Source organism: Fonsecaea monophora (assembly GCF_001642475.1).
Source record: "Fonsecaea monophora strain CBS 269.37 chromosome Unknown Scaff40, whole genome shotgun sequence".
Classification (NCBI taxonomy): Eukaryota; Fungi; Ascomycota; class Eurotiomycetes; order Chaetothyriales; family Herpotrichiellaceae; genus Fonsecaea; species Fonsecaea monophora.
In genome coordinates, this window is record NW_019173971.1 from 24,879 (window position 1) to 37,657 (window position 12,779).

Genomic DNA, 12,779 nt, shown 5'->3' on the forward strand with positions numbered 1-12,779 from the left:
GGTGGATATTGGAGAGTATTTCAACACTATAACGGACAGACAGATGACGACGACATTGGTCCATGTGTGAGATGTTGCATGCACTCACTCAACTGTCATGCGGAGGGCGCAGGGCTCAATCCAGGCAAAATAAGAAGAACATGGCGCCATTGGCCCACAGACCAGGTCACCAGGTAACTACTACGACGAGCAGAATTAAAAAGTAATCAAATAACATTTTAATGAGAACGGGCTCTTTTGATCTTGTCACACTCTCCTGCTTTCGCACGCGCGCCCTACGTCTGTCAAGGCTGGTTGGCAACGCTTTGGTCGGCTTTCGGCCTTGTCGGGAAAAAAGAGATTCCGCTTCCGAACACACCACTCACTCACTCGTTCTTCGATCAAGAGCAAGGGTGAGAGCGAATCCAGTCCTGCGTGAAATCAATCTCAGGTACGTACGTGCTGGGAGTAGTTTCTTGGATGTGACCCCCTCTAGGCACACAGAAGAGGAAGAGAGGGTTGACAAATTATCACCCAAGTAGACCGAGATGGCGGGCGCAGGGCACGGGCACAGGCACGACTGGCAAAGAGGCTTAAACCTTCAACCGCCGGTTTATCTTCACATGTCAGAAATCCAATATGTTTTTTTCTTTCCACTTGTTCCGCGTATCTGGTCTGGCCATCCACCCCCAGCACGGCCCCAGCTCGTGCAGGCTCAACAAAACCACAAAAGGAGCTACTAACCACCTGGAGAACAAATCTTATCCTCTCATCCTCTCATACAGCCCACCTGCCTGCGTGCTATCTTGTCCCCTTTTCCAAGTTCGTCCTTGGCTTTCGCCTCGAGTATGCGGGATAATGTCGTGCATCATCGGATTATGTGCATGTGAAATGCCCACATGCCATCGCCGAGTACCTCACAACATTCGCTCACATCATCTCCATGCTGCACTAACTTCCTGAGGTTGCGCCTTCATATGAGCGCTTCTTACCCCAGAATTCAGCTTCCAACCAGGACCTACGGACAGAAAGAAACCCTACTTACCTCTCACGATCCTCCTTGACTTCCTTAAACAAACAGACCCGAGGAACTGTCCCCCTATCCCCTGAACATTAGCGCTCAGAATGGCAAGCGTTGTCCCTCGACCTGATGCGAAGGTGTCTGAGCAAGAGCAGGTACATTGCGAACAGTTCTCCAGATCGACCATCTACACCATGATTCCCTCCATGGTCCGTTCGAAGATACCTGTTCTGACCTCTCTTCGGCATACTGCAAGGACGGTTGTCCTTCATGGCGCAAGTGTCCGTAGGAGAGCATACAACTTTTCCTGTGTCGAATCTACCAAAGAGAAGGACTATGAGGTCGCGTCGACTAGCAACTCCAGTGGAGCTACGACACCCATGATCAGAGCAGACAGCCCGGAAGGAGGCGTACCTCCGCAAGATCTGGCTTTGAGAATGCTGCCACCCTTGGAGGCAAGATCAGGTGTAGACTGGGATGTTGCACTCACTGGGGTCAGGCTATGGGTCAACGCCAAAACCCAAGCAGAACAAGGAGGAGACCCGGTTGCGCTGCGGAGCATGCACATAGATGCGTTGCGGTATATGCACATGGCCCTTCCCTCAGATCTGACATTGCTCGAAATTCAGACTCTGCGGGCTAGCATGGCACCTCAACTCTTCACCCAAGAAGAAATCATCACAGACTACCGTACCCAACGACAGCCCAACATCCTCCGTCAAGGTGTTGCACATGCTGTATGCTGGCTTGTCGCTGGATTGCTGCTGGTTCTGCCGATTATCATGACCCTTCTCAATCGACTTCTCCAGTTTGAGCGCGAACATCAGGTCACCGAGCGAGTACTCGCCAATGGTCTTGACCTGACTTCGGCTCTTGGTGAGCGTGGTGTAGAGTTGCACCAGGCGATTGCTCGTTTCAAGGACGGACGGGTAGGAGGTGCTTGTGTGGATTTTGGAACGTGGTTCCTGGAAGGGATTGTTGGTGGCGTAAATGATGGCATTGATGCTGTGGCTCGAAATCGAAGAAAAGCGCCCGTCACAAATTATCCCAGCTGATGATATGCTTCGATGTTATGCATAGACCTGAACACTATAGAATTGTAAGACACTCACATTCTTCATCTTGTCAAGTATAGGCGGTGATGGTGTCTTTCCGTTTCTCTCACATCTTCCGCTTGACGCCCTGCAATCCAGGTGCCATACTCATCGGCGACCAACACAGCTCATTTCACTCGCCGAGCCACACAGGGCGCGGCTGGTGAGGCTCCCTCTCCAACCGCGCCGATAGGGCTTGAGGGTCCTTTGGGTCTCGGCGTGGGGCACGATGGAGGAGTTTGTCTCCGCCATTTCCAACTCAAATCTCCAACTCGCATTTCCTCTTTCACAACAATGTCCCTTCATTCTTTGCTTCCTTCCTTTCGAAGACAACAACTTGTGTTGGACTTGTGAGTGAGTCACTGAGACGCTGAGCACATGGACTGACACTTCTCCAAGCTCTGCTCTGAGAGGACATTGTCCAGACGGGCTTTATGTTTCACTTACTCCTGGCGACCCTTGTGTCTGGGCCGCTGTCATCTTCGTCCGCAAAGGTAGGTACCACCAGTCTCTCCACGCCTTTCGCATTTGCAGTAGTATCATCAGAAGACTTCTTGGAAGCTGACATGAAGTGCTTAGGACCGTACGCAGGAGCGATTCTTCGCTTCCAGATCTCTTTTCCAGACACCTATCCCGATCTGCCTCCGCTCATCACCTTTTCGACTGATATCTTCCATCCTCTGATCGTGCCTTTGACTACATACACCTTTAGTGCCAGTAGTCTTGATGCATCAGGCACTGTCAGCGCCTCAGATGGATATCGCCTGCCCCCAGGAACATTCAGTTTGCGCTATGGATTTCCTCAGTGGTTCACAACAAGCACTTCGTCAGAAGGCAGCTCTTTAAATGCAATCAAGCAGGGAGACTCACATCCTTTGGTTCATCGCAGTTCGACTTCTGACGGAAAGGCTGCCTCCGAGAGTCCTCAGATTGATCCACGACCTCAAAATCGCGGCTTGATCATTTTGAACTTGCTTCAACACGTACAAGATGCTTTCGAAGACGAAGGGTTGCTGGACAGACTCCCTCTGGAAACTGTTGGAGACCCCAGTGCGTGGCACGCATGGCGCGCACACCGTGGACGCGTGGAGCGGCCTGTCGAGTCCCTGACGCCTGCAACCGAAGGCAAAGATGCCGCTCCATCATCGCCAAAAAATCCCGGAGAATGGAAGTGGGACGGTGTCTGGGAGTCACGCGTGAGGAACGGTATCGAAGCCAGCATAAGTGAAGCAACCCTGTTTGGTAGCACTGCCGGTACTCGAGCTGGGCCTGCGGCGATGGACACCACAAGCATGGATCCCCACCAAAGAATCCTGGCTGCGGCTGATCGACAAATCCGTTTCTCCAAGTTGAGCGACGAGCTTTTGGATAAGGTCAAAGACGAAATATCAGCCTCTGCCTCTGCCACGCCGACCTAATGAGGAGGTTCCGCAAACGTTGAACGAGCCAATGAGAAAGTGATCAAGGTCGCCTGAATCTCTTGCCAGTCGAGCCTTGCGATCGCCGAGTTCCTGCACCAGCTATCATTGATAGTGCCTTCTCAATCTGCGACCGGAAGACACAAAAGCCTGTGGACGCTCTTACCGTGCCAACACAAGCATGTACCCAACATTTCACTCCTCCGCAGCCTCATATCTTACTTCTCTCCCATACTGGTTATCCTGCACCGATAGTCCGTATGGTTGCTGCTTTGGTTTTGCATCACAAGCCACATGAAGTATAGCGTGTATGGCTTCCTCATATGACTGATGCACTGAAGAACGACGAAATTGTCAACCCAAACGGCACGGTGTTCGGCATACTCATCGTCGGAACTGTTACATTGCTCGTTGATGTCGAAACTTCCTCGGTCTTCGGCATATTGGCATATCCCGAGCCTGCCAGGTACTGAGTGTCACACATACCTGTACCGACCTGCGAAAAGCTCCAGCTCCCTAACTTGTGTCGAGGCCAACGCTGGTTCCTCGTCCGTCTCCTTCGAATCACTCCCCCAATACGTCAACTACTCCCTGGACATCTGGCAAATCGAGAAGACAAGGGCTCTGTGATCCACACAACGCTCCTCTCCCCGAGGAGAAACCTTAAATGTATATAAAAATTAGCGACTGGGTTGATCAACGGATGTTGGGCTCCGCTGCAAGGAGCGTTCGTGTGTTGTTTGTGAATGAGTGTGTGCGAGAAAGAGGACGAGTTTTGGCGACAGCGCTGCTTGTTGGTAGCGCCAGAGCCAGTGAGCAAAGACAGTAGAAGGTGGCATCTTATTTAGCCATCGGCGGCCTTGAAGTTTTGGGACTCTGTGACTATCATGGACAGAGAAGATATCGACGCGACCCCAAGGGTTCTGAGAGTGAGAAATCCGGAGTCGCAGGAGAAAGCAGAGGATGTGGATGGCTTATCACAGTTTGACGATGACAAGGCTGCGAAGTTCTCACTGAGGTCAATTTCGGCTTCACTGTCTTCGATCTGGGCCAGGAGGAAAGCCAGTACCAGCACCTCCTGTTCTCAGTCCGAGTCCAGCCAAGACCAAAGTTGGTCTGTCGCACCCGATCTGAATTTGGACCTGGACGACAGTCTACCTTCACGCAGCTGCGTCTCCTTCTCAACCTTTACTACCCGCAAATCTTCCTCTCGAGCGCTCAAGAAGAAGAGGCTGAGCTCCCAGAAGGACATCAAGGTAAGCAAGCACCTTTCCTCAGGCGTTGTGACCTCCTCACAAAGGATTTCCTGGGCTAAACTACCATAGACTTCTTCACAGACTTGCCCTTCTGTTTCCAAGCCAACTTACCGTCATCTCATCCATCCACAAACAGTTCACAGGCGATTTCCCATAGACGTGGAAGACGAGGTATGTAGCCGATAGGAGTCTAAGTCTCGTCATCGTCTGAACTCCCAACTGATGATATTTCAACAGTCCTCATTGTACAGCTTTGCATCTTTCTCCACCGATCATTCCTCAAGACACTCAAGAAGGCCCCGTCACGATCCAGCGAAGAGGCAGCCATACGCCGTCGGACAGACAATCTCATCAACCATGGCGTCAAATCTTCCCAACGGGGTCTACATGAATGGTTTCGCAACTGACGAGGAGAGACGAGCTATGGCACCGAATAATCACGTCAATGCCCATGCTGTTCAAGCACCCACCTTTCAAGACATCTTACATCTCCGTGACGCTCTCGCAGACGAGGCTTTTGAAACACCGTCTTTCCGGACTCCTGCTTACCAACATGGGCCACTAGTCAATGGGGAGACGGTACCGTCCGCTCCACCTCCCACTCTTGCCAGTGCAATTCACACTCTAGAGTCTGTTGATACCTCCATCAACCATGATCATATCCAGCCTCAGTCCGATGTCGGTCATTTTCGCGATAACTACGGCAACTTTGGAGGGAGCTACCATCGCAATCCTCTACAGCATCCACCGGCTGCACGCAACATTCGAATTGCCCCATTGCCAGCCATCGCGGCACTAAAAGTGGAGACTTTTGCATTCAATGTCTTGGAAACAGGTGCAAAATCAACCATGGCCACATATGTCACATTCGACCTTACCGCCGTCAAACAGAACAACATCGAGACGCAAGGGCGTGGCCTCCAAACTCAAGACCGGTCTTATCTGCTCATGGAAAATAACGAAGGTTCCTTGATTGATCTTCAAATCCAGACCAATGTCAACGGTCCTGCCAGCAAGCTCTTTGAGGTCGGGGTTGAAAAGATTCACAAGCTGTGTCACAAAGACCGCTGGAGTGTTTTACTCAAGCTCGGTGCGAAAGAGAACACCCTGAGGTCCAGACTCTCCAGCTCCCTGCGATCAGACACTCGAGCAACATCATCCCTTTCATTGATCGACCAATTCCTGGCAAGCCTTAAGATGGACGGCAAGAGAAGCGAACCAGTCTCTGTCGAAGCAGTAATCCAATATCGCCATGCATTTCTGCCGGATGATACGACTTTGGAGACTCGTGCCGTCTGCCACGTTGGCTCGCTCGCTTCCGCCTCGTCCATGGACGCCATTGAAGCTGGAGTGCTCGCAAGCTCCATTGTTCATGCCCTGGATCCAGGGATCAACACTGTCAAGCTGCTCTCGATCGAGCGACCAGAGCAACAGCACCATCTGGAGTTGGGTGGCGCCCAGGCGCTGGCACTCATCTACGACTTCCGACATGCGTTGGGCCATGTCGTTTCCGAATCGGTAACCTGGGACCTTGCGGTCCTAGAGACCTATTACCGACAAGTCCAGGTGTTGGAGTTTGCGTCTCCGCAAACTTCAACACCCCGAGATACCCTTCGCCGCCGTGTGGCAACGGTGGCGAAGAGGTTCTCGCCGAGGAAGTCTGGTGGTGGTGGCCCTGGCGCCGAGGGGCGCGTGGAATAGGATGCCACGGGGTGTGGCGTTGGCGCGGGCGGCGGTGGTGTTGGTGGTGTCGGTGATGGTGCAAAGGGCGAGGACGAGGACGAGGAGAGTGTCCATAGCATGGACGAGGCTGCCCTCGTGTGGCAGCATATGAGGGAGGCCTCCGGGCTGAGTGACGAGGCCGAGAGCCTCTACGAGACGGGAGTTTGGGGGCCGCCCTGGCTATGAGGGCCAATCAATTCTACATCCAATATGTCCTGTTTCCGTTTCTTTCTTGCGTGACATTGTAGCTGGTAACGATCGCCTGTAGGCCGTGTAGTTTCCGGGCAGCGTGGGACAGATGGATTGTTTTGCGAATGATGCACGCAATGCCTTGCCCAGCAATGACTGCCAGCATCCACATACATGGGGTTGTCGCTCATCCCGAGTGCAAGTGAGGCGCCGGCACCGCTAGTGGCGCTCTGGAGATGGAGGGAGCAAGGGACTTGTGTATATATGGCTACAAGTAAATATGCATGTGTACTTACACTAACTACTTGGAGAGAATCGACGCGAGAAATAGAACCCGATTGGATTATGGGAAGGGACACATATCAGGGACAGAATATAATGGGGTCTTGGGAGTATATACAAAATCCAGTCGTATCCTATCTTTTGATTGTTTCATTTTGTCTCATTCTCTCATCTCATTCTCTGGTCCCTTTTCTTGATTTTGGGAAAAGCACTTCTCTCATCCTCTGCCTTTCTAGTGGGGGTTGCTCGTGGTCAGTACGGGAGGCCAGATATCGTGGTCGAGTGGCGGCGTGTTCATCTGCGTTTTTGGCTGGCGCAGACGTCTGCGGAGATCCATTTGCGGCCGGCATACTCAGTCCAGAATGGCATCCGTCAAATGGATCTCTGATCGACACCTGTGCCTCTTCTCCTCGGTTCAGGGTTCAGTGACCTCTGTGCCAGCCTCATTGTCTTCCTTCCTTTGTGTCTCGACCCCCTCCGGTCGACTCTTTTCTTCTGTCGTGCCATCCTTCCAGCTCACGGGGACCCCGTCATCTGTAAATCTCGCCCATTCGAACCACCCGCATCCCTCGCCGCCACCTGGCTTATTCCCAACCTGACACATCCACATATACCTACCCCGGTTAGCCCGCTGTTTCTGCACCGTTTTTAACACACAAGGGGTTCCGCATCTACACTTTGGGGTGTGTTTGGGGCGAAATTCTTCTCGGTACCACCTATAGGTGATGTTGATGCGCTTGTTACCAGCGATCGGATGGGGAGTGACAGTAGGGGCGGGTGCGATGCTGTGTTTCCACTCCTCCTGCATCTCAGCATGCATCACAAGGAGAGAGTTGTGGGGGAGATGGATTGCGATTTGGCCTGACTTGTCTGCTGCAGTGGCAGAGGTGCCTTCAGATTTGTCGGTTTCGTCAGGATCGTCCTTGGGCACGATCCGTCGAACGCGGAACTCTCTCGCAACCCCGAGACTCAAGCTCCCTATGATGGCCCGAGGCCCAAGATAGGAGAGTTGATCAGAATGGTAGCCCACATGCTGTGCGCCACCATCATAACAATTGACAAAGGCGGCGTTGGGTTTCCATACTTGGGGTGATTGGTATTTCAATTTTTTCCCTTCCGGGTAAAAATCACGAATCCGAATGGCAATCTCCCTGTTCACAGCGTCACGAACCAGACCGCTGACTTGCTTCATGACAGGTAGAATCTCCCTGATATCTCCGAGATCATTGCCATTGTAGTAATATTCGCTTCTTTGTCGCTCCACATCTGCCAGGCTGTCGACGTAGAAACAAGCTGTGTGCGGGGACTTGACCACATTGTCAAAGATTTTGAACTGAATAGAGTCGTAGCTGGGGACTTCAGCAAGGAGCTCTTCTAGAAGGGCGTTTGCAAGGCTGGAGGGAAGGAAATTGTGGATTATGGAACAAGGTGTGTGGTTAGCGATATCGTACGGCGTGTAAAGGTGAAGAGTTTTGCCCTTTCTGGTCAGCGGTTGCTGCGATGTTGATTTTGATGGGCTCTTGTTCTCTAACGCATACGGGAGACCAGTCTGCATACTGGCCCCAGTCATTCGACGCTTGGATGGCGGAGAGGCATGTTGCTTGACGGTCGAGAGCGCCTTGATGGCAGCATCTACCAAGCCGTCACAGCCGAGCAGGATTTCCAGTAAGTCATCCTGAGACCTGTGTGGGTGCAGGGATGACAGAATTGCCAGTTTGACGTCGGTTGACTCTTCGTCCTCGTCGATCAGAGGTCTGGCATCGGCTCTGTTGGGAGATTCACTCCGCAGCGGCGACACGCGACGTCGCTTTCGCAAAGTGAACGGGTCCATGTTCGATGTGTCCTCTACTGGGGGCCATCATATGATATTTGAGACACGGGGCGACTCTTGAAGTATGGGTTGCAAAGCGCAGCCTGCAGAAAGTAAGTCGCCAACGTCGCCCCAAGAAATGAAACTCTTAGTAAACTCCAATACGCGCTGGTCGCGTGGGCGTGGAATGACGAAGGCAATAGCAACAGGAATAATGGCGGGGAGAAACCTCGGCCCGCAGCCAAGGTTCACCATCACCGCCGCAGTGAATCATGGCATTCACTTTCACAGACTTTGAGCCTCACATTTTTACTCGACCCAGTCACTCACGAGCCGCCAGTCAAACACGTTACCTCAATCTCCCTCAACAGGCCTGGGGCTAGATGCGAGCCTGGTCTTGCGTTCAGCACATACAGTAACAAGCTGGGCATGATGAGTGACGGTTCACCTCCGACACCAGACATTCATTATCAGTCATGCTAGAATACCGCACACAAGGCTTCCAAGGCTACGCAGTCAAATATTCTCCCTTCTTTGACAATCGCATAGCTGTTGCAGCAGCAGCAAATTATGGTCTCGTCGGAAATGGACGGCTGTATGCGCTGGAGCTGACAGCTCAAGGCATCGTGCCTTTGAAAGTGTACTGAGTTCTGACTCGATGAATGAGGAATATTTGAGCTAATCGATTCATCAGCTACCCTACACAAGATGCCCTCTACGATGTAACGCACTCTGAAGCCCATAGCTCCCATCTTCTCACTGCATCTGGAGATGGCGCACTCCGACTCTATGACACCTCCCTCGCTCCGGAATTTCCCATTGCAAAATTCGAAGAACATTCGCGGGAAGCCTTTTCGTGCAGTTGGAATCTCACGTCCAAGGCAACCTTTGCCTCGTCATCCTGGGACGGAAGTGTCAAGATATGGAGCCCCGAACGGCAGCAGAGCCTGCTAACACTACCGACCCATTCCTGCACGTACAGCGTCCAATGGAGTCCTCATACTGATGGGATGCTGAGCGCGGTATGCTCCGACAGCCATCTACGGGTGTGGGATTTGAGAACCCCGGCCAGTGCTAGTAACCATCTCATATTACAAATCCCTATTCATGCGGCACCCTTGTCAGTGGGCGCTGGAGTCGGGAAGATCCAACCGACCTTCCCACCTGCTGAAGCACTCACCCACGATTGGAATAAATACCGCAGCACAGTCGTCGCCACGGCCGGGGTTGACCGCATCATTCGAACATTTGATATCCGGCAGCCCAAGGGCCCCCTTCATTTGTTACAGGGACACGGCTACGCGGTGCGGAAAGTTGCATGGAGTCCACACCTCCCGGACCTACTACTCAGTGCCAGCTATGACATGACCTGTCGTGTCTGGACGGATGGAGGGGAGCAGGGAGGTCCCGCCAGAGAGCTCGGTACGATGGGTCGTCATACCGAATTCGTGACAGGGGTCGACTGGTGTTTATTCGGAAGTGAAGGATGGGCTGCCAGTTGTGGTTGGGACGAGCTTCTCTGTGTCTGGGATGTGCGAACAGTCATGCGTCCTTGATGAGAGACGCGTATTACGCTGCAAACTGTGTACTCGAAAACGAGGGTCTCATTGGATTGGGTTTCACGACAGGCGCCACATTCAGGATTGGCTAACAGAATATTCTTCCTACGAGTGAAACAAAACAAAGCATGACGCCTCTCCCTACAATCATCAACATCAGTTCGAAGTGGATATGACAGATACCCAATCTGAAACTCTTATGCATCATGGCTGATCTGACCCGGAATCAAGGTTCATCGCCGACTTATGTTACATCTTGCAACTCGAACAAGGCTTTCAATCGAGTCTCGACCTGTCGTTCGGCAGACGCTGGTCGGAATGAGAAGATGGATAACAAAGGATTGCCTTGCAGTTTAGTCCCGAGCATCTAATCTCTTTTCCTCGCTTTCCGCCAACGGCTCCAACCAATCGGAGTGCCAAGACCTTCTCGAAGTCATGGATGTTTGTCGATCCTCGACGTCTCTTCAACTTTTCTTTTTGCTTTCGTGCTCAACATCTACGCCTTGATAGGTGCTGGCAGCAAACCTTATCTCGGCCACCCTTGTCGCTAGGGCGATTCCTTCACATTGCTTCTTCACACTCCGTGTCCCTGAGAGCCTCATCCCTGACTCCTAGCATCTTATGCAGCCGCTGGTCTGGGGAAAGGTCCGGGATTGACCACTGATGTTCTCCGTTTCGAGTGCGGCGGGTACCTGCTTCAAGCGGAGCAGGGCTACGTGGTTGATCGTTCCCTGTTGGCATCCTGGTCGGCCGAGGTTGGACACCCACTCTTGTTAAGCATATCGCATGCTGGGACAAACATCTTTTCCATTTCAGCTTGAAGCGGTGGAAATGATTGTTGAAGGATCATGTGGACTCTTGTTTGTGTTACAAAATCTGCACGTCGAACACTGGCGCCGGATCCCATAAAGGTTCGGCGCCACCCTTGAATACTATTTAAGGGTACGCGCAACCGTCGTTGACGAGACATGATCGAGGACTACGAGAAGGACTATTGGAAGAAGACATAGAGCTACCTCATAGCCTCACTATCCTATTGCTATTGCATATCACGGTCTCAAGCATCTCTTGATCGTATCCCACAAGCCCACACTCTGACAGCACGCAGACACAACGATGCAGCTCCCCAAGGTTCGATAACAGATTGGTGTCTCGTCCCAGCTTCTAATATACTCCCAGGCGCTAGCCAGTCTTCTCCTCGTCGCTCTGACTCCCGTTGTCCTCGCCCTTCCACCTGGACTCACGCCCAGCAAACAGCCTGTGACCCCGTCCTTCTGGCCTCGCGAATTCCACGCTGCCCCGACGAAACGCCAACAACAATCCTGCGCCGAGACTTGCGGCGGCGTGTGCTACTTCCAGACGACCATCGACGCCGCCGTGGCCAAGGGCTTCTCGCTCCACCAGGCCGGCCAGACCGAGGGCTCCGACGACTACCCGCACCAGTACAACAACTTCGAAGGCTTCGACTTTTCTGTCAGCGCGCCGTACTTTGAGTTCCCCATCCTCGACACCTTCAAGGTGTACAATGGCGGGTCGCCGGGGCCGGATCGTGTCATTTTTAATGACGATGGTGACTATGCGGGTGTCATTACGCATACGGGCGCCAGTGGTGACGATTTCGTCGCGTGTGAGGGGGATTTGCCCTAGATAAGCTCGTCGTGTCGTGTCGTGTCTTCTCTCGTCTCGCAAGGACCAAAGTTGAAGGTTGAGATGCGGGTCGAACGGCAAAGAGCGGTTTCGCGACTAGGCTTTCAGATCCTGCGTTCGGATGCTACATTCAACGGAGCGGAGCAGAGTAGAGCAGAGAGTATCTAGGGGTTTCCAGTATGGGCACGAACTCTATGTTGGGTGTTTGGACAAAGTGATGTGTAAGCGCAATAGGATGGCTGTTACATACGAGGCTCCTGATGGGTCTCTCCTCTGACTCTTTGCTGTGGGTATATGGCATTAGACTAGTTAGTCCATGCTAGGGAGCAGTAGAATGATTTCGTTCTGTTCCTCTATCGCAACAAGTCTAATGTACGTAAGGTATATCCCGCTATGCTTGGTTCCCCTATTCGCCAAATATGCATGTATCGTAAAAATAGGAGGAGAAGAGAGTAACGACGAAGACGAGGACGAAGACGAGGACAAGGACAAGGAGGACCATGCAACCACCCTCACAAAGTCTTCACTGACTCACGCTGCTTTGACCCCGTATCCATGTTGTAGCCCACCACCGCCACATCAATTAATCGTGTTCTCGTAGTATGTCATGTAGCCAGCAGCTGCTCTCCAGAGGCAACACATCACGCACCGCACCGCACCACCGGGAGAAATGAGAGAGACTCGTCTTGCTTGTAGGGATTTTCCACCTCTTAAAATGATAGCGGGCATGAATCTTGTTGATAGAAAGGAGAGCTTTTCGTGTTTCTTTGTCCATGGTATGATGAACGCGGAACCCACGTTG

The 12,779-nt window shown here is 52.4% G+C and overlaps 6 protein-coding genes across 6 annotated transcripts; 5 read left to right on the forward strand and 1 right to left on the reverse strand.

Annotated features, from left to right (window-relative positions):
* Nucleotides 1–1,104: 1,104 nt before the first annotated feature.
* On the forward strand, nucleotides 1,105–2,055 carry AYO21_05978 (hypothetical protein; the record flags this gene model as incomplete). The annotated part of the gene is made up of 1 exon (XM_022655943.1): nucleotides 1,105–2,055. The coding sequence occupies one exon, from the start codon at nucleotides 1,105–1,107 to the stop codon at nucleotides 2,053–2,055; it is 951 nt and encodes a 316-aa protein (XP_022511655.1).
* A 333-nt stretch (nucleotides 2,056–2,388) lies between these two features.
* AYO21_05979 (hypothetical protein) lies at nucleotides 2,389–3,512 on the forward strand (the record flags this gene model as incomplete). Its single annotated transcript, XM_022655944.1, has 3 exons — nucleotides 2,389–2,444; nucleotides 2,494–2,588; nucleotides 2,674–3,512. 3 exons carry the CDS (start codon nucleotides 2,389–2,391, stop codon nucleotides 3,510–3,512), a joined length of 990 nt encoding a protein of 329 aa, XP_022511656.1.
* Nucleotides 3,513–3,835: 323 nt separating this feature from the next.
* On the forward strand, nucleotides 3,836–6,469 carry AYO21_05980 (hypothetical protein; the record flags this gene model as incomplete). The annotated part of the gene is made up of 4 exons (XM_022655945.1): nucleotides 3,836–3,978; nucleotides 4,408–4,768; nucleotides 4,838–4,939; nucleotides 5,006–6,469. 4 exons carry the CDS (start codon nucleotides 3,836–3,838, stop codon nucleotides 6,467–6,469), a joined length of 2,070 nt encoding a protein of 689 aa, XP_022511657.1.
* Nucleotides 6,470–7,376: 907 nt separating this feature from the next.
* AYO21_05981 (hypothetical protein) lies at nucleotides 7,377–8,792 on the reverse strand (the record flags this gene model as incomplete). The annotated part of the gene is made up of 1 exon (XM_022655946.1): nucleotides 7,377–8,792. One exon carries the CDS (start codon nucleotides 8,790–8,792, stop codon nucleotides 7,377–7,379), a length of 1,416 nt encoding a protein of 471 aa, XP_022511658.1.
* A 455-nt stretch (nucleotides 8,793–9,247) lies between these two features.
* AYO21_05982 (hypothetical protein) lies at nucleotides 9,248–10,327 on the forward strand (the record flags this gene model as incomplete). The annotated part of the gene is made up of 2 exons (XM_022655947.1): nucleotides 9,248–9,411; nucleotides 9,466–10,327. 2 exons carry the CDS (start codon nucleotides 9,248–9,250, stop codon nucleotides 10,325–10,327), a joined length of 1,026 nt encoding a protein of 341 aa, XP_022511659.1.
* Nucleotides 10,328–11,446: 1,119 nt separating this feature from the next.
* On the forward strand, nucleotides 11,447–11,977 carry AYO21_05983 (hypothetical protein; the record flags this gene model as incomplete). The annotated part of the gene is made up of 2 exons (XM_022655948.1): nucleotides 11,447–11,461; nucleotides 11,510–11,977. 2 exons carry the CDS (start codon nucleotides 11,447–11,449, stop codon nucleotides 11,975–11,977), a joined length of 483 nt encoding a protein of 160 aa, XP_022511660.1.
* Nucleotides 11,978–12,779: the final 802 nt, after the last annotated feature.